At 46.7% G+C, this 27,442-nt stretch overlaps 1 protein-coding gene across 1 annotated transcript in view; it reads left to right on the top strand.

Moving 5' to 3' along the window:
- Positions 1 to 914: 914 nt before the first annotated feature.
- LOC144503107 (cholesterol 7-desaturase nvd) overlaps positions 915 to 27,442 on the top strand; it is a 95,992-nt gene continuing 69,464 nt past the window's right edge. The window contains exon 1 of the mRNA XM_078227615.1: positions 915 to 1,264. Coding sequence (XP_078083741.1) covers positions 925 to 1,264 — 340 coding nt within the window. The 5' untranslated portion in view covers positions 915 to 924. The remainder of the gene's footprint in view (positions 1,265 to 27,442) is intronic.

Raw genomic sequence — 27,442 nt, 5'->3', positions numbered from 1 at the left:
GCCCCTCTCTCTGGGGTTTATTGCCCCTCTCTCTGGGGTTTATTGCCCATCTCTCTGGGGTTTATTGCCCATCTCTCTGGGGTTTATTGCCCCTCTCTCTGGGGTTTATTGCCCCACTCTCTGGGGTTTATTGCCTCTCTCTCTGGGGTTTATTACCCTCTCTCTCTGGGGTTTATTGCCTGTCTTTTTGGGGTTTATTGCCCCACTCTCTGGGGTTTATTGCCCCTCTCTCTGGGGTTTATTCCCCCTCTCTCTGGAGTTTATCGCCCCTCTCTCTAGGGTTTATTGCCCCTCTCTCTGGAGTTTATCGCCCCTCTCTCTGGGGTTTGTTACCCCTCTCTGTGGGGTTTACTGCCCCCTTTCTCTGGGGTTTATTGCTGCTATCTCTGGGGTTTATTACCCCCCCCTCTCCGGGGTGTATTGCCCCCCTCTCTCTGGGGTTTATTTCCCCCTCTCTCTGGGGTTTGTTACCCCTCTCTGTGGGGTTTACTGCCCCCTTTCTCTGGGGTTTATTGCTGCTATCTCTGGGGTATATTAACCCTCCTCTCTGGGCTTTATTGCCCCCTCTCTCTGGGGTTTATTGCCCCACTCTCTGGGGTTTATTGCCTCACTCTCTGGGGTTTATTGCCTCACTCTCTGGGGTTTATTGCCCCCTCTCTCTGGGGTTTATTGCCCCCTTTCTCTGGGGTTTATTGCCCCACTCTCTGGGGTTTATTGCCCCCTCTCTCTGGGGTTTATTGCCCCACTCTCTGGGGTTTATTGCCCCACTCTCTGGGGTTTATTAACCCCTCTCTCGGGGTTTATTGTCCCCTCAGGTGCTGGTGTCTCAGGTGTTTGGCTGACGCCCAGCAGCGGGTGGAAGGGGCGGTTCCGGGGCAGGTTCAGGATAAGAAGCCGGGACTGGAGCTGGGAGTGTCCGCGGACATGGAGTTGTCGGCTGCCCGCTTATGGTTCCCCTCTGCCGGTTTGGGGCTTTTGGCCGCCGGCTTCTTTCTGCTGACCGGCCGCCTGGAGCTGGCACTCGGGCTGCTGCTCCTGATCCTCTCCCTGCGGCACCTCCTGGCTGGCCCCCTGCAGCTTCTCCGAGCCGCTCACCAGGTGGGCTACATCCCGGAGCCCGGCTCCAGCATGTGGCAGACGGCTAATGAGGTCCGGAGGAGGCGGAAGAAAGGGGAGCTGCCCCCTGTCTATCCCAATGGCTGGTACCGAGTGCTGGACTCGCAACAACTCCGGGAGGGACAGGTGAAGAACATCACTATCTTCGGTAAGGAGGGACCCGGCAGGCGGCGAGGGTGCTGGGGACAGGTGTGTGTTTGTGTGGGTGCTGGGGACAGGTGTGTGTTTGTGTGGGTGCTGGGGACAGGTGTTTGTGTGGGTGCTGGGGACAGGTGTGTGGGTGGGTGCTGGGGACAGGTGTGTGTTTGTGTGGGTGCTGGGGACAGGTGTTTGTGTGGGTGCTGGGGACAGGTGTGTGGGTGGGTGCTGGGGACAGGTGTGTGGGTGGGTGCTGGGGACAGGTGTGTGGGTGGGTGCTGGGGACAGGTGTGTGGGTGGGTGCTGGGGACAGGTGTGTGGGTGGGTGCTGGGGACAGGTGTGTGGGTGGGTGCTGGGGACAGGTGTTTGTGTGGGTGGCTGCTGGGGACAAGTGTGTGGGTGGCTGCTGGGGACAGGTGTGTGGGTGGCTGCTGGGGACAGGTGTGTGGGTGGCTGCTGGGGACAGGTGTGTGGGTGGCTGCTGGGGACAGGTGTGTGGGTGGCTGCTGGGGACAGGTGTGTGGGTGGCTGCTGGGGACAGGTGTGTGGGTGGCTGCTGGGGACAGGTGTGTGGGTGGCTGCTGGGGACAGGTGTGTGGGTGGCTGCTGGGGACAGGTGTGTGGGTGGCTGCTGGGGACAGGTGTGTGGGTGGCTGCTGGGGACAGGTGTGTGTGTGTGTGTGGGTGGGTGGCTGCTGGGGACAGTTGTGTGGGTGGGTGCTGGGGGTGGGTGTGTGTGGGTGGGTGCTGGGGACAGGTGTGTGCATAAGGAGTATAGGTTTTATGTGAATGATTTGAATGTGTTTTGGCACAGTGTTTATGGGGTGAGGAGTCGGTGGGTACTGGGGTGGGGTTTATGGGGTGGGGAGTCGGTGGGCACTGGGATGGGGCTAATGAGTGAGGGGTTTCTGTGATACTGGGGGAGGGTTTATGGGGTGAGTGGTTTCTGTGGTACTGGGCCAGTGTTTATGGGGTGAGGGGTCAGTGGGCACTGGGGTGAGGTTAATGGGTGAGGGGTTTCTGCGTGCTCTGGGGGAGGGTTGATGTGATTTGCAGGTGCTTGGGGCATTTGTTAACATTCAGTTTTGAATGGTCAGTGTAATCTGTGAGTTTTGTTATAATAAGGGGTGGTATCTGTAACCACAGTGATCGGAATCTGATACACAATCACACTGGCTGGAATTACTGGTGAATAATAAGCCTGTGTTGTGGACAGTATGTCAGTAATTACGGTATACAGTTTCAGCAGTCAGGGCCAAGTACTGTCAAGTGTTAATCTATGTGAGCTGCACAGATTTGGGATTTGACAATCCGTGGCATGTCTGTAAAAGAGCTCTTCGTGATGCAACTCATTGATGCTGAGCAGGAAGCTGCCTCAGAGACGCTGTCCTCTTGCTGCATTGTGACTATAAATTTCTTGCAGTGTTGACAGTGGTGATGGACCCCAGAGGCTCCAAACTGCAGCACCAAACTAAAGGCAACTATGCCGGATTAGAAAGAGCTGAGTGAGCGTCAGTGTTTATCAGGAACCAATGGTTAATCCTGGGCTTGTGGGCACAGAACACACGAGTCTCTCAGAACCTTCGCAAGTTGCTGCGCTGTCTGACAATCTCCTGTAAGCGAGAACACTTTGGTTGGTTTAAGTTTGGTCTATGCAGATATTGATATAAACTATTAGACAGAATTCTGTCCAATATTACTTCACGTTCAGCATCTGCATGAACCATACAATCCCTACAGTGCAAAAGGCCATTTGGCCCATTGAGTCTGCACCGACTCTCTAACGGGGCATCTTACTCCGTGTTAGCCACTGTGCCACCGTGCCATTGGGACTCATGGAGGGGTTGGGTTGGGGTTTAGGGTTGCTAGGGGTGGGGGAGTTTAAGGTGGTCCAGGTTTGCAACATTGAGGGGCTGTGACGTGGGGTCTAGTGTTTTAGGATTGCCGGGACTGAGTTTAGAGGCATCCAGGTCGGAAGGGTTCAGGTTTGCCAAGATTAATTCAGTTGCAAAGCATCTGCAGAAAACAGGAATCGGCGTTCATACGAACGTACAAAATAGGAGCCCAAGTAGAACATTTGGATCCTTGAACCTGTTCTACCATTTAAAAAGATCATAGTTGATCTGTTTGTTTATCAAATTCCACATTCCCATCTACCCCCGATTAATCTTATATTGTTTAGATGAGAAATCCAATCTATTTCTGCTTTAAAAGATTCAGTGACTTGCCTCCATCACCTTCTGAGGCAGAGAGTTCCAAAGTCTCACAATCCTGAAAAAGATTCCCCTCATCTCCATCCCATGTTTTAAAACAGTGCCCCTTAGTTCTGGATTCACATGCAAGGGAAACATCCTCTCCACATTCACCTTGTTCAGAGTCTTGGGTACTTTAATCAAGTCACCCCTCATGCTTCTAAATTCCAGTGGAAACAAGCCCAGTCTGTCCAACCTTTCCGTCCATTCCAGGTATCAATCTAGTAAACCTCTTCTGAACCGCCTCCAACACATTTACCCCTTCCTTAAATAAGGAAACCAAAACTGCGCACGGTATTTGCGATGTGATCTCACCAATACTCTGCATAACTGAAGCATAACATCCTTACTTTTATGTTCAATTCCTCTCGTAATAAAGGATAGCCTTCTTAGTTACTTGCTGTACCTGCACACTAACCTTTTTATAACTCATGCACGAGGAACATCTAGACCCTCTGCACCTCAGAATTCAGTAGTCATTCTTTGTTTAAGTAATCCTCTGCTTTTTATTTTTCCTGCCAAAATGAACAACTTCATTTTCCCCATGTACTCCATCTGCCAAACTTTTGCCCATTCACTTGATCTATCTGTAGCTGTCTGCAACCTCCTTATGTCATCTTCACATCATACTTTCCTACCTATCTTTGTGTCTTCTGCAAATTTAGCTACCATGCCTTTCATTTAAATCATTGATAAATTGTAAAACGTTGGGGCCCCAGCACAGACCCTACAGTGCATCTACAGGCTTCCCTTTATCCACAGCACTTATCACTACATCAAAGAACTCCAATAAATTGGTTAAATGTGATTTCCCTTTTACAAAGCCACACTGATCCTTCCTGATTACCTTAATTTCTCCAAGTGCTCTCTTTAATGATCAATTCTAGCACCTTCTCCATGACACACATCAAACTAATTGATGTATAGTTTCGTGTTTCCTGCCTCTGTCAGTTTTTGAATAGAGAGATTATATTTGCTACATTCCAGTCTGATGAAGCCTTTGCAGAAGCTGGAGAATTTTGGAAAATTAACACCAATGCATCAATGATCTCGCTCGCCACTTCTTTTAAGACACAAGGATGAAGTCCATCAGGACCCGGAGACTTGTCTACCCGCAATTCCATCAGTTTGTTCAGTGCCACTCCTCTAGTGATTGTCATTTTACCAAGTTCCACCCTCCCTTCCACCTCCTGATTTACAGCTATTACTGGAATGTTTTTATATCTTCGATAGTGAAGACAGAAACAAAATGTTTGTTCATTTCATTCACCATTTCCTTATCTACTATTGATTCCCTATTCTCACTCACGTTACTTACTCTTTTCCTTTTTAAATACCTGTAGAAACTCTTACTATCCATTTTACATTGCTAGCCAGCTTCCTCTCATACTCTAATTTCTTTCTGTTGTAGAATTCCTACTGTGCAAAAGGACGCCATTTGGCTCATTCAGTCTGCACCCACTCTCCAAGGGTGCAGTATGAGGTGGAGAAGAGTGGGTCTGTGACTAGTATTTTAAATGTAAATAAGAGTGACTATATGGACATGAAAGCTGAGCTAGCTAGGGTGATGTGGAGATGCCGGCATTGGACTGGGGTGAACACAGTAAGAGTTTTAACAACACCAGGTTAAAGTCCAACAGGTTTATTTGGTAGCAAATACCATTAGCTTTCGCAGTTACAGGGATAGGGACTGCGCACATTTGCCCCACTAATCCCCTTAACCTATACATCTTGGGACACTAGGAGGCAATTTAGCATGGCCAATCCACTTAACCCACACATCTTTGGACTGTGTGAAGAAACCTGAGCACCCGGAGGAAACCCACACAGACACAGGGAGAACATGCAAACTCCACAGTGACCAAAGGCCAGAATTGAACCCGGGTCCCTAGTGCTGTGAGGCAGCAATGCTAACCACTGTCCCACTCATACATCCTACTGATTCACTTTTTAGTCTTTCTCTCTGGTTCTCTATATTCTGACCAATCATCTATCCTGCCTCATCTTTGTGCAGTTGTATGCTTTTTCCTTAAGTTTGACGCTTTCCTACTTTAGTTAACATAAGAACATAAGAAATAGGAGCAGGAGTAGGCCATCTAGCCCCTCGAGCCTGCCCCGCCATTCAATAAGATCATGGCTGATCTGACGTGGATCAGTACCACTTACCCGCCTGATCCCCATAACCCTTAATTCCCTTACCGATCAGGAATCCATCCATCCGCGCTTTAAACATATTCAGCGAGGTAGCCTCCACCACCTCAGTGGGCAGAGAATTCCAGAGATTCACCACCCTCTGGGAGAAGAAGTTCCTCCTCAACTCTGTCTTAAACCGACCCCCCTTTATTTTGAGGCTGTGTCCTCTAGTTTTAACTTCCTTACTAAGTGGAAAGAATCTCTCCGCCTCCACCCTATCCAGCCCCCGCATTATCTTATGAGTCTCCATAAGATCCCCCCTCATCCTTCTAAACTCCAACGAGTACAAACCCAATCTCCTCAGCCTCTCCTCATAATCCAAACCCCTCATCTCTGGTATCAACCTGGTGAACCTTCTCTGCACTCCCTCCAATGCCAATATATCCTTCCTCATATAAGGGGACCAATACTGCACACAGTATTCCAGCTGCGGCCTCACCAATGCCCTGTACAGGTGCATCAAGACATCCCTGCTTTTATATTCTAACATCCCTGCTTTTATATTCTAACATCCTTGCTTTTATATAGATACAATGTGGGTGGAGGGAGCATTAAGCACCCTCTTAATGCTCAATGCTCCCTCCACCCACATTGTCTGTATCTTTAAGATCTGGCTGGCTATAGGGATTCGCATTCTAATCGGTATTCTGTAACTTGATTTTGTGTCTCTGTGTCCTGTTTGAGAGCACATTTCCACTCCATCCGACGAAGGAGCAGCGCTCCGAAAGCTAATGGTATTTGCTACCAAATAAACCTGTTGGACTTTAACCTGGTGTTAAAACTCTTACTGTGTTCACCCCAGTCCAACGCCGGCATCTCCACATCACCTTAGCTAGCTCAGCTTTCATGTCCATATAGTCACTCTTATTTACATTTAAAATACTAGTCACAGACCCACTCTTCTCCACTTCATACTGCATATAAAATTCAATCACATTGTGGTTATTGCTATCGAGGACTGCCTTTACTCTGAAGTCATTCATTAATCCTGTTACATTACACAATACCAAGTCTAATATAACCTACTCTCTGGTTCGTTCCAGAATGTGCTGCTCTAAGAAACTGTCTCAAAGGCATTTCAATGTTCCTGTGTGCATTAATCACAAATAACATTACCTTTCCACTATGAGAGTGTTGGAGGGGCAGAGGGAGCTGGGTGTACATGTGCATGTCATTGAAAGTGGCATACAGGATCCTAGGCTTTATTAACAGAGGCAAAATGTACAAGAGCAAAGAGCAATTGTATTGTATAAGACACTAGTTCAGCCTTAGCTGGAGAATTGTGTCCAGTTCTGGGAGTTGCACTTTAGGAAGGATTTGAAGGCATTGGAGAGAGTGTGGAAAAGATTCACAAGAATGGTTCCAGGGATGAGGAACTTCACCTACGTGGATAGATTGGAGAGGTGGGGACTGTTTTCCTTGGAGAGAAGAAGGCTGAGAAGAGATTTGATAGAGATGTTCAAAATCATGAGGTGTATGGACAGAGTAGCTAGGGAGAAACTGTTCCCGCTGGTGAAAGGATAGAGAATTGAGAAAAGAAGCAATGGAGACACGGGGAGAAACAGGGACACATGGGGAGAAATATTTTCACAGTGAGTGGTTAGGGTCTGGAATGCGCTGCCTGAGGGTGTGGGGAGGGCAGGTTTAATTGAGGCATTCAAAAGCGTCAGGTATTCAGACCGTTATGTAAAAAGGAAGAACGTGAAAGATTGACAGGAGAAAGTGCATTGCCCGAGACTCAATGGGCTGAATGACTTCCTCCTGGGTTGTAATGACTCTGTGAAATGCATGAGTTACAGAACAGGCCATTCAGCTCCATGGTCCAGTGGTGTTAATTCTCCACAAGGGCCTCCTCCCATTCTACTTCACTCACTCCATCAGCCTATCCTCTGATTCTTTCTCCCTTGTGTATTTATGAATGAAACCAAGAGGTGTAGCATATTGCCTCAGAGGTAAATAAAATACCAAATTTCAAACTCCCAGTAGTCTGAAGCATTGAATTGTTTACATTGTTTACATAGGAATTTTGTTATTGCAGGGAACTAGATAAAAATTGATGGCATTTTAATATATTGCAAGTGCATATCTCTCATCTCAGACAACAAGCTCTCACACTCTTATTTTTTAAGGGCGTGGTGGCACAGAATTTGAGTGTTGCTGAAAAGAGAGACAAGTTACTGAAATTTTTCAGCCTGCACTCATCAGGACAAAGAAAAGAATGTCAAATTTCAAACAATCTCAACAATTTATACCATAGGAAATAAGGGTGCTGATTGGTTGGCAGATGCATTGCCATGGGAACTATAGGCTCGCCAAACCCCTGGGTAATTCAAAAAAGGCTTGAGCCAATATTCCTCTTGTTTTCAGAGAATGGGTCCCTGTGTATGAATGGATGAGGCTTCTAGTGAGTTTGGAGTAGGTCACTCGGCCTTCTACCCTGCTCTGCCATTCAATGAAATGCTGGCTGATCTGATTGTAACTTCCCGCCTACCCCCGATAACCTTTCACCCCCTTGTTTATCAAGAATCTATCCACCTCTGCCTTGAAAATGTTTAAGGACACGGCCTCCACTGCCTTTTGGGGAAGGGAGTTCCAAGGATTGTTCAGCAAGTACTGTCCTTTGGGGGATTAATCATATCTATCAGTCTTATTTTGGGTTGTGCAGGTCTGGACTGGTTGAGCACACTCTGCCTATCAAAAACAACTGAAGGAACATGCAGTTTGATTCAATCAGCTAATCTCTGGGACGTATGACTGACATACCTGTTATTGCACCTACACTGAAGTCCACACACAATGTGACTCAACTGTATGAGAGACAGAATGTCCTTTTGCACTGATAGTAGCATCCCGTGGGTGGAAATAGCACTCACGCCGCCACTGCGCTGTAACAGGGTGAAACCACTTCCTTAACCCCTTGGTGAAATTTTTCAGATACTTCTTTCCAGGATAATTTGAGGCCGAGCTGCCCTGCCTTCTTCAAAGGGAAAATAAAATTTATAAAGTTATTTGTTAGTGTCGCAAGTAGGCTTACATTAACACTGCAATTAAGTTACTGTGAAAATCCCCTAGTCGCCACACTTCAGCGCCTGTTCAGGTACACTGAGGGAGAATTTAGCCTGGCCAATGCACCTAACCAGCATGTCATTCGGACTGTGGGAGGAAACTGGAGCACCCGGAGGAAACCCATGCAGGCACTGGAAGAACATGTAAACTCCGCACAGACAGTGACCCAAGCTGGGAATTGAACCCGGGTCCCTGGCGCTGTGAGGCAGCAGTGCTAATCACTGTGCCGCCCCGGTGAGGGTTATGTCCTCCTGATTTGAAATTTGCCATTGTGTAAGGGCGAGTGGAGGGAAGTTTGTGCATGCACGTGTATACATATAAACTCACATCTTTGCACAGGGAGTGAAAACGGTGAAATTTGGTTATGCCATTCTCCCCCACAGTTAGAGAACCATCACCGGCCAGGCTTACAGAAACATTGTGAAAGATGGCCAAGGGGCCCAGCCAGAATTGGCACTTTTAGGGGCAAGGGGGGGGGAGGTAGAATCATAGAATCTTTACAGTGCAGAAGGAGGTCATTCGGCCCATTGAGTCTGCACCGACAACAATCCCATTCAGACCCTATCCTCGTAACCCACAATTTACCCTGCTAACCCCTGGCACTAAGAGGCAATTTAGCATTGCCAATCAACCTAACCCGCACATCTTTGGAGTGTGGGAGGAAAGCAGAGCACCCGGAGGAAACCCACACAGACACGGGGAGAATGTGCAAACTCCAGACAGTGACCCAAGCCAGGAATCGAGTCCAGGTCCCTGGCACTGTGAGGCAGCAGTGCTAACCGTTGTGCCACCCCAAACTCAAATCAGTCAAAACTGTGATGCCAAACGATCTATTGTTCTGGGTTTAGTGTAATACTGGCATTGCACTGAGCACTGACTCAAAATGATGCCCATTGTTCCCTCAACTGATAACTGCGTGAAATGTGGTCCTCAAATCAGTGAAGAAATTGCCTGTTGCGTAAATCTAGATCAGAGTACAATAGAAATCCCTGACAGGCTGGAGGTGTAACAATGGCTCTCTCAAACCCAAGTATTATAGTGTTACAGAAAACGCCTGACTCACACAATATGGGTAAATGTACCTCAAGCCTGTAGCTTTAAGCAAACATCTGCCACCATTCAGTAACCAAGGAAGTAAAAGACTCAGCCATCAATAAACACTCGCCTTCTATTTTACCAACTAGCACACGATATGATTGAGGCTCGCACGCACTCACTGTTTGAAAATGAGCATTGCAATCACAGGCCAAATGATAATGAGGGCCAGTGCTCATTTTACACACTTCGAAACAACAATTTTCCACATCAATTTCTAATTAACTATGTGGGTTATCACCAACACTGAACAAGGTAATCGGGAAATGGATTATCAGTAAGGGAGGGAGGGAGGGCAGGACGGAATGTGAGAGAATTATTGACCAACAGTCTGTCGCGTGAATCTCGTCAGCAGCTGAAGTTGCTACTGCTTATATTACAGCGGTATAACCAGGCCATTGCTATGTATCACATGGCACAGTGGTTAGCACTGCTGCTTCACAGCGCCAGGGACCTGGGTTCGATTCCTGGCTTGAGTCACTGTCTGTGTGGAGCTTGCACATGCTCCCCGTGTCTGCGTGGGTTTCCTCTGGTGCTCTGGTTTCCTCCCACAGTCTGAAAAAGTGCTGGTTAGGTGCATTGACCGTGCTAAATTGCCCCTTAGTGTCAGGGGGACTAGTTAAGGTAAATGCATGGGGTAACGGGGGACAGGACTGGGGAGGGATTGTGGTCGGTGCAGACTCAATGGGCCGAATGGCCATCTTCTGCACTGTAGAATTCTATGCTGACAGCAATATAATCTGACCATTGCTGTATATTACAGGAATATAATCAGACCATTGCTGTATATTACAGTAATATAATCTGACCATTGCTGTATATTACAGGAATATAATCTGACCATTGCTGTATATTACAGCAATATAATCTGACCATTGCTGTATATTACAGGAATATAATCTGACCATTGCTGTATATTACAGGAATATAATCAGACCATTGCTGAATATTACAATAATATAAGCAGACCATTGCTGTATATTACAGTAATATAATCAGACCATTGCTGAATATTACAATAATATAAGCAGACCATTGCTGTATATTACAGGAATATAATCTGACCATTGCTGTATATTACAGTAATATAATCAGACCATTGCTGTATATTACGGCAGTATAATCCGAGCATTGCTGTAACTACGGTAATATAAGCAGACCATTGCTGTATATTACGGTAATATAAGCAGACCATTGCTGTATATTACGGTAATATAAGCGGACCATTGCTGTATATTACGGTAATATAAGCGGACCATTGCTGTATATTACGGTAATATAAGCGGACCATTGCTGTATATTACGGTAATATAAGCAGACCATTGCTGGAATTTACGGTAATATAAGCGGACCATTGCTGTATATTACGGTAATATAAGCGGACCATTGCTGTATATTACGGAAATATAAGCGGACCATTGCTGTATATTACGGTAATATAAGCGGACCATTGCTGTATATTACGGTAATATAAGCGGACCATTGCTGTATATTACGGCAGTATAAGCGGACCATTGCTGTATATTACGGCAGTATAAGCGGACCATTGCTGTATATTACGGCAGTATAAGCGGACCATTGCTGTATATTACGGCAGTATAAGCGGACCATTGCTGTATATTACGGCAGTATAAGCGGACCATTGCTGTATATTACGGCAGTATAAGCGGACCATTGCTGTATATTACGGCAGTATAAGCGGACCATTGCTGTATATTACGGCAGTATAATCGGACCATTGCTGTATATTACGGCAGTATAATCGGACCATTGCTGTATATTACGGCAGTATAATCGGACCATTGCTGTATATTACGGCAGTATAATCGGACCATTGCTGTATATTACGGCAGTATAATCGGACCATTGCTGTATATTACGGCAGTATAATCGGACCATTGCTGTATATTACGGCAGTATAATCGGACCATTGCTGTATATTACGGCAGTATAATCGGACCATTGCTGTATATTACGGCAGTATAATCGGACCATTGCTGTATATTACGGCAGTATAATCGGACCATTGCTGTATATTACGGCAGTATAACCGGACCATTGCTGTATATTACGGCAGTATAATCGGACCATTGCTGTATATTACGGCAGTATAATCGGACCATTGCTGTATATTACGGCAGTATAATCGGACCATTGCTGTATATTACGGCAGTATAATCGGACCATTGCTGTATATTACGGCAGTATAATCGGACCATTGCTGTATATTACGGCAGTATAATCGGACCATTGCTGTATATTACGGCAGTATAATCGGACCATTGCTGTATATTACGGCAGTATAATCCGACCATTGCTGTATATGACGGTAGTATAATCCGACCATTGCTGTATATGACGGCAGTATGATTTCTCGAGAAAGTGAGAGGGCATGGGATCCAAGGGGCTGTTGCCTTGTGGATCCAGAACTGGCTTGCCTCCAGAAGGCAGACAGTGGTTGTAGATGGGTCTTTTTCTGAATGGAAGTTGGTCACCAGTGGAGTGCCCCAGGGATCTGTTCTGGGACCTTTGCTGTTTGTCATCTTCATAAATGACCTGGATGAGGAAGTGGAGGGATGGGTTGGCAAGTTTGCCGACGACACGAAGGTTGGTGGTGTTGTGGAAAGTTTGGAGGGATGTCAGAAGCTGCAGAGTGACATAGATAGGATGCAAGACTGGGCGGAGAAGTGGCAGATGGACTTCAACCCGGATAAATGTGTAGTGGTCCATTTTGGCAGGTGAAATAGGATGAAGGAGTATAGTTTCGGGGTAAGACTCTTAGCAGTGTAGAGGATCAGAAGGACCTTGGGGTCTGGGTCCATAGGACTCTTAAATCGGCCTCGCAGGTAGAGGAGGTGGTTAAGAAAGCGTATGGTGTGCTGGCTTTCATCAATCGAGGGATTGAGTTCAGGAGTCGGGGGATAATGATGCAGCTTTATAAGACCCTTGTCAGGCCCCACCTGGAGTACTGTGCCCAGTTCTGGTCGCCTCATTACAGAAAGGATGTGGAAGCCATAGAAAGGGTGCAAAGGAGATTTACAAGGATGTTGCCTGGATTGGGTGGCATGCCTTATGAGGATAGGTTGAGGGAGCTCGGTCTTTTCTCCTTGGAGAGACGAAGGATGAGAGGTGACCTGATAGAGGTTTACAAGATGTTGAGAGGGAGAGATCGGGTGGATTCTCAGAGGCTTTTACCCAGGGCTGAAATGGTTGCTACGAGAGGACACAGGTTTAAGGTGCTGGGGAGTAGGTACAGAGGAGATGTCAGGGGTAAGTTTTTCACTCAGAGGGTGGTGGGTGCGTGGAATCGGCTGCCGTCAGTGGTGGTGGAGGCAAACTCGATAGGGTCTTTTAAGAGACTTCTGGATGAGTACATGGGACATAATGGGATTGAGGGTTATAGGTAGGCCTATTTATAAGCCTAGGTAGGTAGGGACATGACCGGTGCAACTTGTGGGCCGAAGGGCCTGTTTGTGCTGCAGTTTTTCTATGTTCTATAATCAGACCATTGCTGTATATTACGGCAGTATAATCCAACCATTGCTGTATATTACGGCAGTATAATCAGACCATTGCTGTATATTACGGCAGTATAATCAGACCATTGCTGTATATTACGGCAGTATAATCCAACCATTGCTGTATATTACGGCAGTATAATCAGACCATTGCTGTATATTACGGCAGTATAATCAGACCATTGCTGTATATTACGGCAGTATAATCGGACCATTGCTGTATATTACGGCAGTATAATCCGACCATTGCTATTGTAGCAGTATTATTTGTTGCGATTTGCCCTCCCCCAGTTTAGTGCCTTCCCGCAAGGTCCTGACTTATCCCTATTCATAGCTATCTTAAAACATAAGGAGTGGTGATCACAGTTTCCAAAATGGTTTCCTCCTGAAAGCTCAGTCACCTGGCCAGGAGGGGACATGAGAAGCCTTTGGCAGGTCGGATCAAGGAAAACCCTAAAGCTTTCTATAGGTATGTCAGGAATAAAAGAATGACTATAGTAAGATTAGGGCCAGTCAAGGACAGTAGAGGGAAGTTGTGCGTGGAGTCTGAAGAGATAGGGGAGGCGCTAAATGAATATTTTTCGTCAGTATTCACACAGGACAAAGACAATGTTGTCGACGAGAATACTGTGATACAGGCTATTAGACTAGACGGGATTGAGGTTTATAAGGAGGAGGTGTTAGCAATTCTGGAAAGTGTGAAAATAGATAAGTCCCCTGGGCCAGATGGGATTTATCCTAGGATTCTCTGGGAGGCTAGGGAGGAGATTGCAGAGCCTTTGGCTTTGATCTTTATGTCGTCATTGTCGACAGGAATAGTGCCAGATGACTGGAGGATAGCAAATGTTGTCCCCTTGTTCAAGAAGGGGAGTAGAGACAACCCTGGTAATTATAGACCAGTGAGCCTTACTTCCGTTGTGGGCAAAGTTTTGGAAACGATTATAAGAGATAGGATTTATAATCATCTAGAAAGGAACAATTTGATTAGGGATAGTCAATACGGTTTTGTGAAGGGTAGGTCGTGCCTCACAAACCTTATTGAGTTCTTTGAGAAGGTGACCAAAGAGGTGGATGAGGGTAAAGCAATTGATGTGGTCTTTATGGATTTCAGTAAAGCGTTTGATAAGGTTCCCCACGGTAAGCTATTGCAGAAAATACGGAGGCATGGGATCGAGGGTGATTTAGTGGTTTGGATCAGGAATTGGCTAGCTGTAAGAAGACAGAGGGTGGGGTTGATGGGAAATGTTCATCCTGGAGTTCAGTTACTAGTGGTGTACCGCAAGGATCTGTTTTGAGGCCACTGCTGTTTGTCATTTTTATAAATGACCTGGATGAGGGCGTAGAAGGATGCGTTAGTAAATTTGCGGATGACACTAAAGTCGGTGAAGTTGTGGACAGTGCGGAAAGATGTTACAGAGGGACATAGATAAGCTGCAGAGCTGGGCTGAGAGGTGGAAAATAGAGTTTAATGCGGAAAAGTGTGAGATGATTCACTTTGGAAGGAGTAACAGGAATACAGAGTACTGGGCTAATGGTAAGATACTTGGTAGTGTGGATGAGCAGAGAGATCTCGGTGTCCATGTGCATAGATCCCTGAAAGTTGGCACCCAGGTTGATAGGGTTGTTAAGAAGGCGTACAGTGTGTTAGCTTTTATTGGGAGAGGGATTGAGTTTCGGAGCCATGATGTCATGTTGCAGCTGTACAAAACTCTGGTGCGGCCGCACTTGGAGTATTGCGTACAGTTCTGGTCGCCGCATTGTAGGAAGGATGTGGAAACCTTGGAAAGGGTGCAGAGGAGATTTACCAGGATGTTGCCTGGTATGGTGGGAAGGTCTTATGAGGAAAGGCTGAGTGACTTGAGGCTGTTTTCGTGAGAGAGAAGAAGGTTAAGAGGTGACTTAATAGAGGCATACCAGATGATCAGAGGATTAGATGAGGTGGATAGTGAGAGCCTTTTTCCTCGGATGGTGATGGCTAGCACGAGGGGGCATAGCTTTAAATTGAGGGGTGATAGATATAGGACAGATGTCAGAGGTAGGTTCTTTACTCAGAGAGTAGTAAGGGCGTGGAATGCCCTGCCTGCAACAGTCGTGGACTCATCAACATTATGGGCATTTAAAGGGTCATTGGATAAACATATGAATGATATTGGAATAGTGTAGGTTAGATGGGCTTTAGATTGGTTTCACTGGTCGGCGCAACATTGCGGGCCGAAGGGCCTGTACTGCGCTGTAATGTTCTATGTTCTATTTGCCTATACAGGTCCAATGTGGGCCCTTCTCTGGTTGGACTATCCACATACTGTTTCAAGAAACCATCTTGGATGCTCCAAACAAATTCTGCTCCATCTAAGCCTCTTGCTCTAAGGAAGTCTCTGTCGATATTGGGGAAGTTAAAGTCACCCACTATGACAACTCTGTTGTTATTGCATCTTTCCATAGTCTGCCTACATATTTGTTCCTCAATGTCCCGGTGGCTTTGGGGGGCCGATAGTACAATCCCATCAGAGTGATCACACTCTTCTTATTTTTGGGCTCTACACAAATTGCCTCAGTGGATGAGCCCTCTAGAATGTCCTCTCTGAGTGCAGGTGCGACATTCTCCCTGACGAGTAATGCAACTCCTCCACCTCTTTTACCTCCCTGTCTATCTCATCTCAAACATTGAAACACTGAAAGTTGAGCAGCCAGTCCTGTCCCTCTCCCAGCCAAGTCTCTGTAATGGCCACAACCGCATAGTCCCATGTACTGATCCAGGCTCTAAGCTCATCAGCCTTACCCATAATACTCCTTGCGTTGAAATAGGCACACTTTAGCACATCAGTCCCATCGTGTCCATTAACCTGGCCCTGTCTGTCCTTCCCTTCAGACTTACTGGTCCTAACATCTACCTTCCTGTCAATCCTTCCACTTGTTGACCTGCTGCTTTGGTTCCCAGCGACTCTGCCACTCTGGTTTAAACCCTCCCGAGTAGCACTAGCGAATCCTCCTGCAAAGATACTGGCTCCTCTCCAGTTTAGGTGCAACCCGTCCCTCTTGTACAGGTCACCCCTGCCCCAGAAAAGATTCCAATGATCCAAGAACCTGAAACCCTGCCCCCTGCACCAGCTCCTTAGCCACGCACTCAGCTGTTCTATCTTACTATTCCTTGCCTCACTAGCACGTGGCACTGGCAGTAATCCTCAGATTACTACCCTCGAGGTCCTGCTTTTCACCCTCTTCCCAAACTCTCTGTACTCATTTGCAGGACCTCATCCCTCTTTCGGCCTATGGTGCCACGGTGGCACAGTGGTTAGCACTGCTGCCTCAGAGCGCCAGGAAACTGGGTTCGATTCCCGACTTGGGTCACTGTCTGTGTGGAGTTTGTATGTTCTCCCCATGTCTGTGTGGGATTCTTCCGGGTGCTCCGGTTTCCTCCCACAGTCTGAAAGACATGCTGGTTAGGTGCATTGGCCATGCTAAATTCTCTCTGTGTACCCGAACAGGCGCCAGAGTGTGGCGACTAAAGTATTTTCACAGTAACTTCATTGCAGTGTTAATGTAAGCCTACTTGTGACACTAATAAATAAAAAATGTCATTGGTATCAATGACCTCTGTCTGCTCACCAAGCCCCTTAAGAATTTCATGCAGATGCTCCGAGACGTCCTTGACCTTGGCACCAGGGAGGCAACACACTGTCCTTGAGTCTCGAATGCAGCACAAATGCCTGTTTGAGCCCCTCACTATCGAGTCTCCTACCACTGCTGCTTGCTTGGACTTAGCCTGACCCTGCTCTACAGCAGAGCCAGCTGTGGTGTCAAAGGCCTGGTTGCTGCTGTTATGTTCCCCTGAGAGGCTATTCCACCCTGCGCCCCCCCCCCCCCCCAACAATATCAAAAATGGTATATCTGTTCGAGAGGGGAGTAGCCACAGGAGACTCCTGCCTCTCCTGGTGGTCACCCATCTACCTGACTGAACTGCGGTGTGAGCTCCTCGCTGTAACTGGTGTCTATCTCGCTCTCTGCCCCCTGTGTGCTCCACAGTGTGTCCAGCTGCTGCTCCAGCCGAACGATGCGATCTGTGAGGAGCTGCAGCCAGTCACACTTCCCACATAGTCATCAGGGACACTAGACTGCTCCCTGATCTCCCACGTCTGGCAGGAGGAGCAAACCACTGCCCTAACTGCCATATCTGCCCCTTTACACTAAGAAAGATAAAATAATCTTACCTTGCCTTTAGCTTTTCTCCTTTCTCAGATATTGGTAAAAGGGATCTTGTCCAATTCAGTTGCTGCACAGTTTAATTCAGTTGGATGCTCTGAGCTGAAAGTTCAGGGAAGGAGAATTTAAAATAAAGCTCTCTTCCAGTAAGGCATTGCAGTACCAAATAATTCCTCCCATTCTCAGCTCCCTGTTTCACTACTGATTTATGAAGCTCAGATCAGTGGGATCAGAGATATTGGCCAATGAGCAAAGCAATGAGAAGTTGAATCATAGAAACACTGTAGTGCAGAAGGAGGCCATTTGGCCCATCAAGCCTGCACCGATAACAATCCCACCCAGGCCATATCCCCATAACCCCATGTATTTGCCCTGCTAATCCACCTAACCCGCACATCTTTGGAGTGTGGGAGGAAACCGGAGCACCCGGAGGAAACCCACGCAGAAAATGTACAAATTCCACACGGGCAGATATCCGAGGCTGGAATTGAACCCAGGTCCCTGGTGCTGTGAGGCAGCTGTCTTTGACTGGAGTGTGGCTATCTGGGCATCACGGGGAGTGTCAGCAGACTGACATCTTGAGCATCTTTTCTGTGAGAGATGGACACATTTTCCTTACCCACCCCCTCCCCCACCACACCACCCACCCACACTCCCCTCCCCTCTTCTCCCCCATAACCCTTGGAGGAGGGAAGTAAGGACACCCTCACCTTTGAATGAGGGGGTTTAGGGGTGATTTTCGAAGCAAATCTGGTATTATTTGCACTCCAGGCAAAGTATTATTTGAGTAATATTACACATAACATGGAGAGAAAAGCAGGATACATTATACAGAAAGCAACATTTAAAACTAATCTCTCTCAAAATGCTACACTCTCTCATAAAAGCAAATTACTGCGGGTGCTGGAATCTGAAACCAAAAGAGAAAATGCTGGAAAATCTCAGCAGGTCTGGCAGCATCTGTAAGGAGAGAAAAGAGCTGACGTTTTGAGTCCAGATGACCTTTTGTCAAAGCTGGCATTTTCTCTTTTGGCTACATTATATAATGTTTGACAAATTTATCAGAGTTCTCTGAGGATGTAACAAGCAGGGTGGATAAAGGGAAACCAGTAGATTCATCAGGTGGCACAGTGGTTAGCACTGCTGCCTCACAGCACCAGGGATCTGGGTTCAATTCCCGGCTTGGGTCACTGCCTGTGTGGAGTCTGCACCTTCTCACCGTGTCTGTGTGGGTTTCCTCCGGGTGCTCCGGTTTCCTCCCACACTCCAAAGGTGTGCAGGTCAGGTGGATTGACCATGCTAAATTGTTCCTTGGTGTCAGCAGGGTGAATGTGAGGTGTTATGGGGAGAGGGCAGAGGAGTGGGCCTGGGTAAGATGCTCATTTGGAGAGTTGGTGCAGGCTCGATGGGACAAATTGGGATTCTATGGTTTGGAGTTATATATTAGTGTGGATAGAGGATTGACTCAGAATTAATGGGCCATTTTCAAGGCTGCAAACTGTAACTAGTTGAGTATAACAGGGACCAGTGCTAGGGCCTCAATTATTTGTGACTTTATAAATGACTTGGCTAAAGGGACAAATGTGTTGTATCCAAACTCGCCGATGGTGCTGTGTCAGGTCGGAAAGGAAGCTGTGAGGAGAATATGTTGGGTGGGAATTTCTGGCCTTGCTTGTCCTGAAACTGTAAAATCCAGCCCGAGGTCACTGGACCTTCCTATTGTCTGCTCCTTGCCCGCTCCGATTCCCATGGCAGGTGGGGTGGTAGAATTCCAGCAAAGGATATAGCTGGGTTCAGTGAGCTGAAAGATGCAGTATAATGAGGGAAAATGTGAGGTTGTCCACTTTGGTAGGAAGAATAAAAAAGCAAGATATTATTGAAATGGATAGTACAGAATGCTGCAGTACAGAGGGATCTGGGTGTCCTTGTACACCGATCTCAAAACATTATGATGCAGGTACAGCAAATAATTGGGAGGGCAGGGGGATGGGGTATAATGTAGGCAAGCGGGTTGGACCCATACTTTTGGAGTTTAGAAGGTGATCTTATATAAAATTCTGAGGGGATTTGGCAGGGGATGTTTCCCCTCTTGGGGGAATCTAGAGTTAGGCGGCACAGCTTAAAAATAAGGCATCTCCCACAGTTGAGGATTTTTTCTCTGAGAGTTGTTAGTTTTTGGAATTCTCTCCCTCAGAGCAGTGGAGGATGGGTCATTAAATATATTCAAGCCTGAGTTAGAAAGCTTTTATATCTGAGGGAGTCAGGGGTTATGTGGGGCAGGCCGGGAAGTGGAGTTCAGCCCACAACTGGCTCAGCCATGATTTTATTGAATGGTGGAACAGACTCAAGGGGCTGGGGGGCCTTCTCCTCCCATTTCTTACCTTATGATGTTGAGACATCTGTGAAGATTCTTATAGAACGTAGAACATTACAGCGCAGTACAGGCCCTTCGGCCCTCGATGTTGCGCCGACCAGTGGAACCAATCTAAAGCCCCTCTAATCTACACTATTCCAATATCATCCATATGTTTATCCAATAACCATTTGAATGCTCTTAATGTTGACGAGTCCACTACTGCTGCAGGCAGGGCATTCCATGCCCTTATTAGTCTCTGAGTAAAGAACCTACCTCCAACATCTGTCCTATATCTCTCACCCCCTCAATTTAAAGCTATGTCCCCTCGTGCTAGCCAACACCATCCGAAGAAAAAGGCTCTCACTATCCACCCTATCTAATCCTCTGATCATCTTGTATGCCTCTATTAAGTCACCTCTTAAGGTGACTTAAGAGGTGACTTAATAGTCTTATAATTCTGAATAAATATTATTTCTTCCAATCGCCCCTCAGTTAGCCCAATTTCAGCTTTAAGTGAATTTGGAGTTTGATATCCATTTTAATTCCCAATCCTTTGACTGCAGCATGTTTAACTCTGTACTTATTTCATAGATAAATCAATGAAATAAAGTGGTGCTTTTTGATGGAGTGTATATCATATCTTTAATAGAAATGTAATATCTCTAATGACACATAAGAACATAAATAGGAGCAGGAGTCGGCCATCTAGCCCCTCGAGCTTGCCCCGCCATTCAATAAGATCATGGCTGATCTGATAGTGGTTTAGTTCCACTTACCCGCCCGCTCCCCATAACCCTTAATTCCCCTATTGATCAGAAATCTATCTACTTGTGACTTAAACATATTTAACGAGGTAGCCTCCACTGCTTCAAGGGGCAGAGAATTCCAGAGATTTACTACCCTCTGAGAAGAGAAGTTCCTCCTCAACTCTGTCCTAAACTGACTCCCCCTTATTTTGAGGCTGAGTCCTCTAGTTCTTGTTTCCTTTCCAAGTGGAAAGAATCTCTCTGCCTCTACCCTGTCTAGCCCCTTCATTATCTTATATGTCTCTATCAGATCTCCCCTCAGCCTTCTAAACTCCAACGAGTACAGGCCCAGTCTACTCAATCTCTCTTCATGAGCTAACCCCCTCATCTCCGGTATCAACCTGGTGAACCTTTTCTGTACTCCCTCCAAGGCCAATATATCCTTCCGCAAATAAGGGGATCAAAATTGCACACAGTACTCTAGTTGCGGCCTCACCAGTTGTGGTGAACCATCGTTGGTTCCCATCAGGTAGTACTGAGCCAGGATCTGGCCAGTACTATGAGTCTGTATATATGTTGCTGTTGGGGTTAGGGTTGGGTTGTTCTACATGTTATTGTTGGGGTTAGGGTTGGGCTGTTCTACCTGTATTATAGTTATTATGGTACATCCCAGTCGGGCTCCGCCTCCTGGGAGAGGTATAAAGGTCACTGCTCTGTCTGGGACCCCTCAGTCTGGGGTCGTGTATTATATATGGTAGCTCCATTGTAGTAGTCAATAAAAGCCTTTATTTCCTCGAGCATCTCTAGCCTCGTGAGTTATATCGCACATCACAAGTACCTTGTACAATTGCAGCAAGACCCTCCCTGCTTTTATACTCCATCCCCTTCGCGATAAAGGCCAACATTCCATTTGCTGCCTTGATCACCTGCTGCACCTGCAAACTGAGTTTTTGTGATTCATGCACAAGGACCCCCAGGACCCTCTGCACAGTAGCATGTTGTAATTTTTCACCATTTAAATAATAGTCCATTTTACTATTATTCCTTCCAAAGTGGATAACCTCACACTTGTCAACATTATACTCCATCTGCCAGATCCTCGCCCACTCACTTAACCTATCCAAATCTCTCTGCAGACTTTCCGCATCCTCCACGCAATTCGCTTTCCCACTCATCTTTGTGTCATCCGCAAACTTTGTTACCCTACACTCTGTTAGGAACAAAAGAGTTGTCAGGGAGAAAATCGGACCTCTCAGGGACAAAGGAGGGGAATTATGCTTAGAACCCAAGGGAATAGGGGAGATCCTAAATGAATACTTTGCATCGGTATTCACGAAGGAGAGGGGCGTGTTAACCGGGAGTGTCTCGGAGGGAGGTGTTGACCCGTTAGAGAAAATCTCCATTACAAGAGAGGAAGTGTTAGGTTTTTTAGGGAACATTAAAACTGACAAAGCCCCAGGGCCTGATGGCATCTATCCTCGACTGCTCAGGGAGACGAGAGATGAAATTGCTGGGCCTCTGACGGAAATCTTTGTCGCTTCTTTGGACATGGGTGAGGTCCCTGAGGATTGGAGGATAGCGAATGTGGTCCCGTTGTTTAAGAAGGGTAGCAGGGATAACCCAGGAAATTATAGGCCGGTGAGCTTGACGTCCGTGGTAGGGAAGTTGTTGGAGAGGATTCTTAGAGACAGGATGTATGTGCATTTAGAATGGAACAATCTCATTAGTGACAGACAGCATGGGTTTGTAAGAGGGAGGTCGTGCCTTACAAATTTGGTGGAGTTTTTTGAGGAAGTGACAAAAACGGTTGATGAAGGAAGGGCCGTGGATGTCGTCTATATGGATTTCAGTAAGGCATTTGACAAAGTCCCACATGACAGGTTGGTTAAGAAGGTTAAGGCTCATGGGATACTAGGAGAAGTGGCTAGATGGGTGGAGAACTGGCTTGGCCATAGGAGACAGAGGGTAGTGGTCGAAGGGTCTTTTTCCGGCTGGAGTCTGTGACCAGTGGTGTTCCGCAGGGCTCTGTACTGGGACCTCTGCTATTTGTGATATATATAAATGACTTGGAAGAAGGTGTAACTGGTGTAATCAGCAAGTTTGCGGATGACATGAAGGTGGCTGGACTTGTGGATAGCGAAGAGCATTGTCGGGCAACATAGCAGGATGTAGATAGGCTGGAAAATTGGGCGGAGAGGTGGCAGATGGAGTTTAATCCGGATAAATGCGAAGTGATGCATTTTGGAAGAAATAATGTAGGGAGGAGTTATACAATAAATGGCAGTGTCATCAGGAGTATAGAAACACAGAGGGACCTAGGTGTGCAAGTCCACAAATCCTTGAAGGTGGCAACACAGGTGGAGAAGGTGGTGAAGAAGGCATATGGTATGCTTGCCTTTATAGGACGGGGTATAGAGTATAAAAGCTGGAGTCTGATGATGCAGCTGTATAGAACGCTGGTTAGGCCACACTTGGAGTACTGCGTCCAGTTCTGGTCGCCGCACTACCAGAAGGATGTGGAGGCATTGGAGAGAGTGCAGAGAAGGTTTACCAGGATGTTGCCTGGTATGGAGGGTCTTAGCTATGAGGAGAGATTGGGTAGACTGGGGTTGTTCTCCTTGGAAAGACGGAGAATGAGGGGAGATCTAATAGAGGTATACAAGATTATGAAGGGTATAGATAGGGTGAACAGTGGGAAGCTTTTTCCCAGGTCGGAGGTGACGATCACGAGGGGTCACGGGCTCAAGCTGAGAGGGGCGAAGTATAACTCAGACATCAGAGGGACGTTTTTTACACAGGGTGTTGGGGGCCTGGAATGCGCTGCCAAGTAGGGTGGTGGAGGCAGGCACGCTGACATAGTTTAAGACTTACCTGGATAGTCACATGAGCAGCCTGGGAATGGAGGGATACAAACGATTGGTCTAGTTGGACCAAGGAGCGGCGCAGGCTTGAAGGGCCTGTTTCCTGTGCTGTACTGTTCTTTGTTCTTTGTTCTTTGTCCCCTCCTCCAGATCGTCTATGTATATGGTAAACAGTTGAGGCCACTAGTCACCAACTGCCAACCAGAAAAGCACCCATTTATTCCAACTCTCTGCTTCCTGTTAGATAGCCAATCCTCAATCCACACTAACACTTTACCCCCAACTCCTTGTACCTTAACCTTCTGCAGCAACCTTTTGTGAGGCACCTTCTCGAACGCCTTCTGGAAATCCAAAAACACCACATCCACCGGTTCCCCTCTGTCAACTGCACTCGTTACATCTTCATAAAAATCCAGTAAATTTGTCAAACACGACTTTCCGTTCATGAATCCATGCTGCGTCTGCTTGATTGAACCATTTTTTCCAGGTGTCCTGCTATTTCTTCTTTAATGATGGATTCCAGCAATTTCCCAACTACGGACGTTAAGCTAACCGGTCTGTAGTTACCCGTCTTTTGTCTACTTCCTTTTTTAAACAGTGGCGTCACATTAGCTGTTTTCCAATCAGCCGGCACTTCCCCAGAGTCCAGCGAATTTTGATAAATTACAACCAATGCATCCGCTATTACTTCTGCCATTTCTTTCAGTACCCTGGGATGCATTCCATCCAGGCCCGGGGACTTGTCTACCTTTAGTCCCATTAGCCTACCAAGCACTACCTCTTTAGTAATAGTAATCGTTTTAAGGACCTCACCCCCTACAGTCCTACGACCGTCAATTTTCGGTAAGCTATTTGTGTCCTCTACCGTGAAGACCGACACAAAAAAACTTGTTTAAGGCCTCAGCCATTTCCTCGTTTCCCATTATTAAATCCCCCTTCTCGTCTTCTAAGGGTCCAACATTTACTTTAGCTACTCTTTTCCTTTTTATATCGTTGTAAAAACTTTTACTATCAGTTTTTATATTTTGTGCTCGTTTAGTTTCATAATCTATCTTTCCTTTCTTTATCGCTTTCTTAGTAGTTCTTTGTTGTTTATTAAAGCTTTCCCAATCTTCTAATTCCCCACTAGTTTTGGCCACTCTGTACACATCGGGTTTTAATTTAATACTCTCCTTTATTTCCTTAGTTATCCACGGCTGGTTATCCCTTTTCTTACATTCCTTCTTTTATCACAGCAATATATTTTTGCTGAGTACTGAGAAAAATCTCCTTAAAAATCCGCCACTGTTGCTCAGCTGTCCTCCCAACTAGTCTGCACTCCCAGTCTACATTAGCCAATTCTGCCCTCATCCTATTGTACTCCCCTCTGTTCAAGCAGAGGACACCGGTTTGGGACCCTACTTTCTCACCCTCCATTTGTATTAGAAATTCAACCATATTGTGATCACTCATTCCAAGAGGATCCCTCTTGGATCATTAACTTTACCTGTCTCATTACACAGGACCAGATCCCTCGTAGGTTCTGTAACATACTGTTCGAGGAAACTATCCCGACAGCATTCTAAGAACTCTTCACGACACGGCAGGTGGCACCGTGGTTAGCACTGCTGCCTCACAGCGCCAGGGAGTCAATTCAATTCAATTCCTGCCTCGGGTCACTGTCTGTGTGGAGTCTGCACATTCTCCCCATGTCTGCGTGGGTTTCCTCCGAGTGAACAAAGAACAAAGAACAGTACAGCACAGGAAACAGGCCCTTCGGCCCCCCAAGCCTGTGCCGCTCCTTGGTCCAACTAGACCAATCGTTTGTATCCCTCCATTCCCAGGCTGCTCATGTGACTATCCAGGTAAGTCTTAAACGATGTCGGCGTGCCTGCCTCCACCACCCTACTTGGCAGCGCATTCCAGGCCCCCACCAGCCTCTGTGTAAAAAAAAGGGCCTCTGATATCTGAGTTATACTTCGCCCCTCTCACCTTGAGCCCGTGACCCCTCGTGATCGTCACCTCCGACCTGGGAAAAAGCTTCCCACTGTTCACCCTATCTATATCCTTCATAATCTTGTACACCTCTATTAGATCTCCCCTCATTCTCCGTCTTTCCAAGGAGAACAACCCCAGTTTACCCAATCTCTCCTCATAGCTAAGACCCTCCATACCAGGCAACATCCTGGTAAACCTTCTCTGTACTCTCTCCAATGCCTCCACGTCCTTCTGGTAGTGCGGCGACCAGAACTGGACGCAGTACTCCAAATGTGGCCTAACCAGCGTTCTATATAGCTGCATCATCAGACTCCAGCTTTTATACTCTATACCCCGTCCTATAAAGGCAAGCATACCATATGCCTTCTTCACCACCTTCTCCACCTGTGTTGCCACCTTCAAGGATTTGTGGACTTGCACACCTAGGTCCCTCTGTGTTTCTATACTCCTGATGACTCTGCCATTTATTGTATAACTCCTCCCTACATTATTTCTTCCAAAATGCATCACTTCGCATTTATCCGGATTAAACTCCATCTGCCACCTCTCCGCCCAATTTTCCAGCCTATCTATATCCTGCTGTGTTGCCCGACAATGCTCTTCGCTATCCGCAAGTCCAGCCACCTTCGTGTCATCCGCAAACTTGCTGATTACACCAGTTACACCTTCTTCCAAATCATTTATATATATCACAAATAGCAGAGGCCCCAGTACAGAGCCCTGCGGAACACCACTGGTCACAGACCTCCAGCCAGAAAAAGACCCTTCGACCACTACCCTCTGTCTCCTATGGCCAAGCCAGTTCTCCACCCATCTAGCCACTTCTCCTTGTATCCCATGAGCCTTAACCTTCTTAACCAACCTGCCATGTGGGACTTTGTCAAATGCCTTACTGAAATCCATATAGACGACATCCACGGCCCTTCCTTCATCAACCGTTTTTGTCACTTCCTCAAAAAACTCCACCAAATTTGTAAGGCACGACCTCCCTCTTACAAAACCATGCTGTCTGTCACTAATGAGATTGTTCCGTTCTAAATGCACATACATCCTGTCTCTAAGATTCCTCTCCAACAACTTCCCTACCACGGACGTCAAGCTCACCGACCTATAATTTCCTGGGTTATCCCTGCTACCCTTCTTAAACAACGGGACCACATTCGCTATCCTCCAATCCTCAGGGACCTCACCCGTGTCCAAAGAAGCGACAAAGATTTCCGTCAGAGGCCCAGCAATTTCATCTCTCGTCTCCCTGAGCAGTCTAGGATAGATGCCATCATGCCCTGGGGCTTTGTCAGTTTTAATGTTCCCTAAAAAACCTAACACTTCCTCCCTTGTAATGGAGATTTTCTCTAACGGGTCAACACCTCCCTCCGAGACACTCCCGGTTAACACGCCCCTCTCCTTCGTGAATACCGATGCAAAGTATTCATTTAGGATCTCCCCTATTCCCTTGGGTTCTAAGCATAATTCCCCTCCTTTGTCCCGGTGCTCCGGTTTCCTCCCACAGTTCAAAGATGTGCGGGTTAGGTGCATTGACCATGCTAAATTGCCCCTTAGTGTCAGGGGGATTAGCAGGTTAAATATGCGGGATTACAGGAATAGGGCCTGGGTGGGATTGTGGTCAGTACAGACTCAATGGGCCGAATAGCCTCCTTCTGTACTGTAGGTGTTCTATGACACAGTTCACATTCTCAACCTCCTGATCTACATGGACAATTTGCCATTGTGTTGTCGACCAGTGTTTCCTCTAAGCTGTGCAGCCAATGCTGCAACATTTCAGTTCCTGATGGACTGCACACTCCTTTAAATTACCGTTTTCTTTATTTATCTACGGGGTGTGGGTATTGCTGGCTGGGCTCATCCCTAATTGCCCTTAAATGAAGTGACTTGCTAGGGCATTTCAGAGTCAACCACATTGCT

The sequence above is a fragment of the Mustelus asterias genome, chromosome 13, assembly GCF_964213995.1.
Source record: "Mustelus asterias chromosome 13, sMusAst1.hap1.1, whole genome shotgun sequence".
Lineage (NCBI taxonomy): Eukaryota > Metazoa > Chordata > Chondrichthyes > Carcharhiniformes > Triakidae > Mustelus > Mustelus asterias.
The sequence above is the reverse complement of the archived record's forward strand: the minus strand, read 5'-3'. Positions and strand labels throughout refer to the sequence as shown.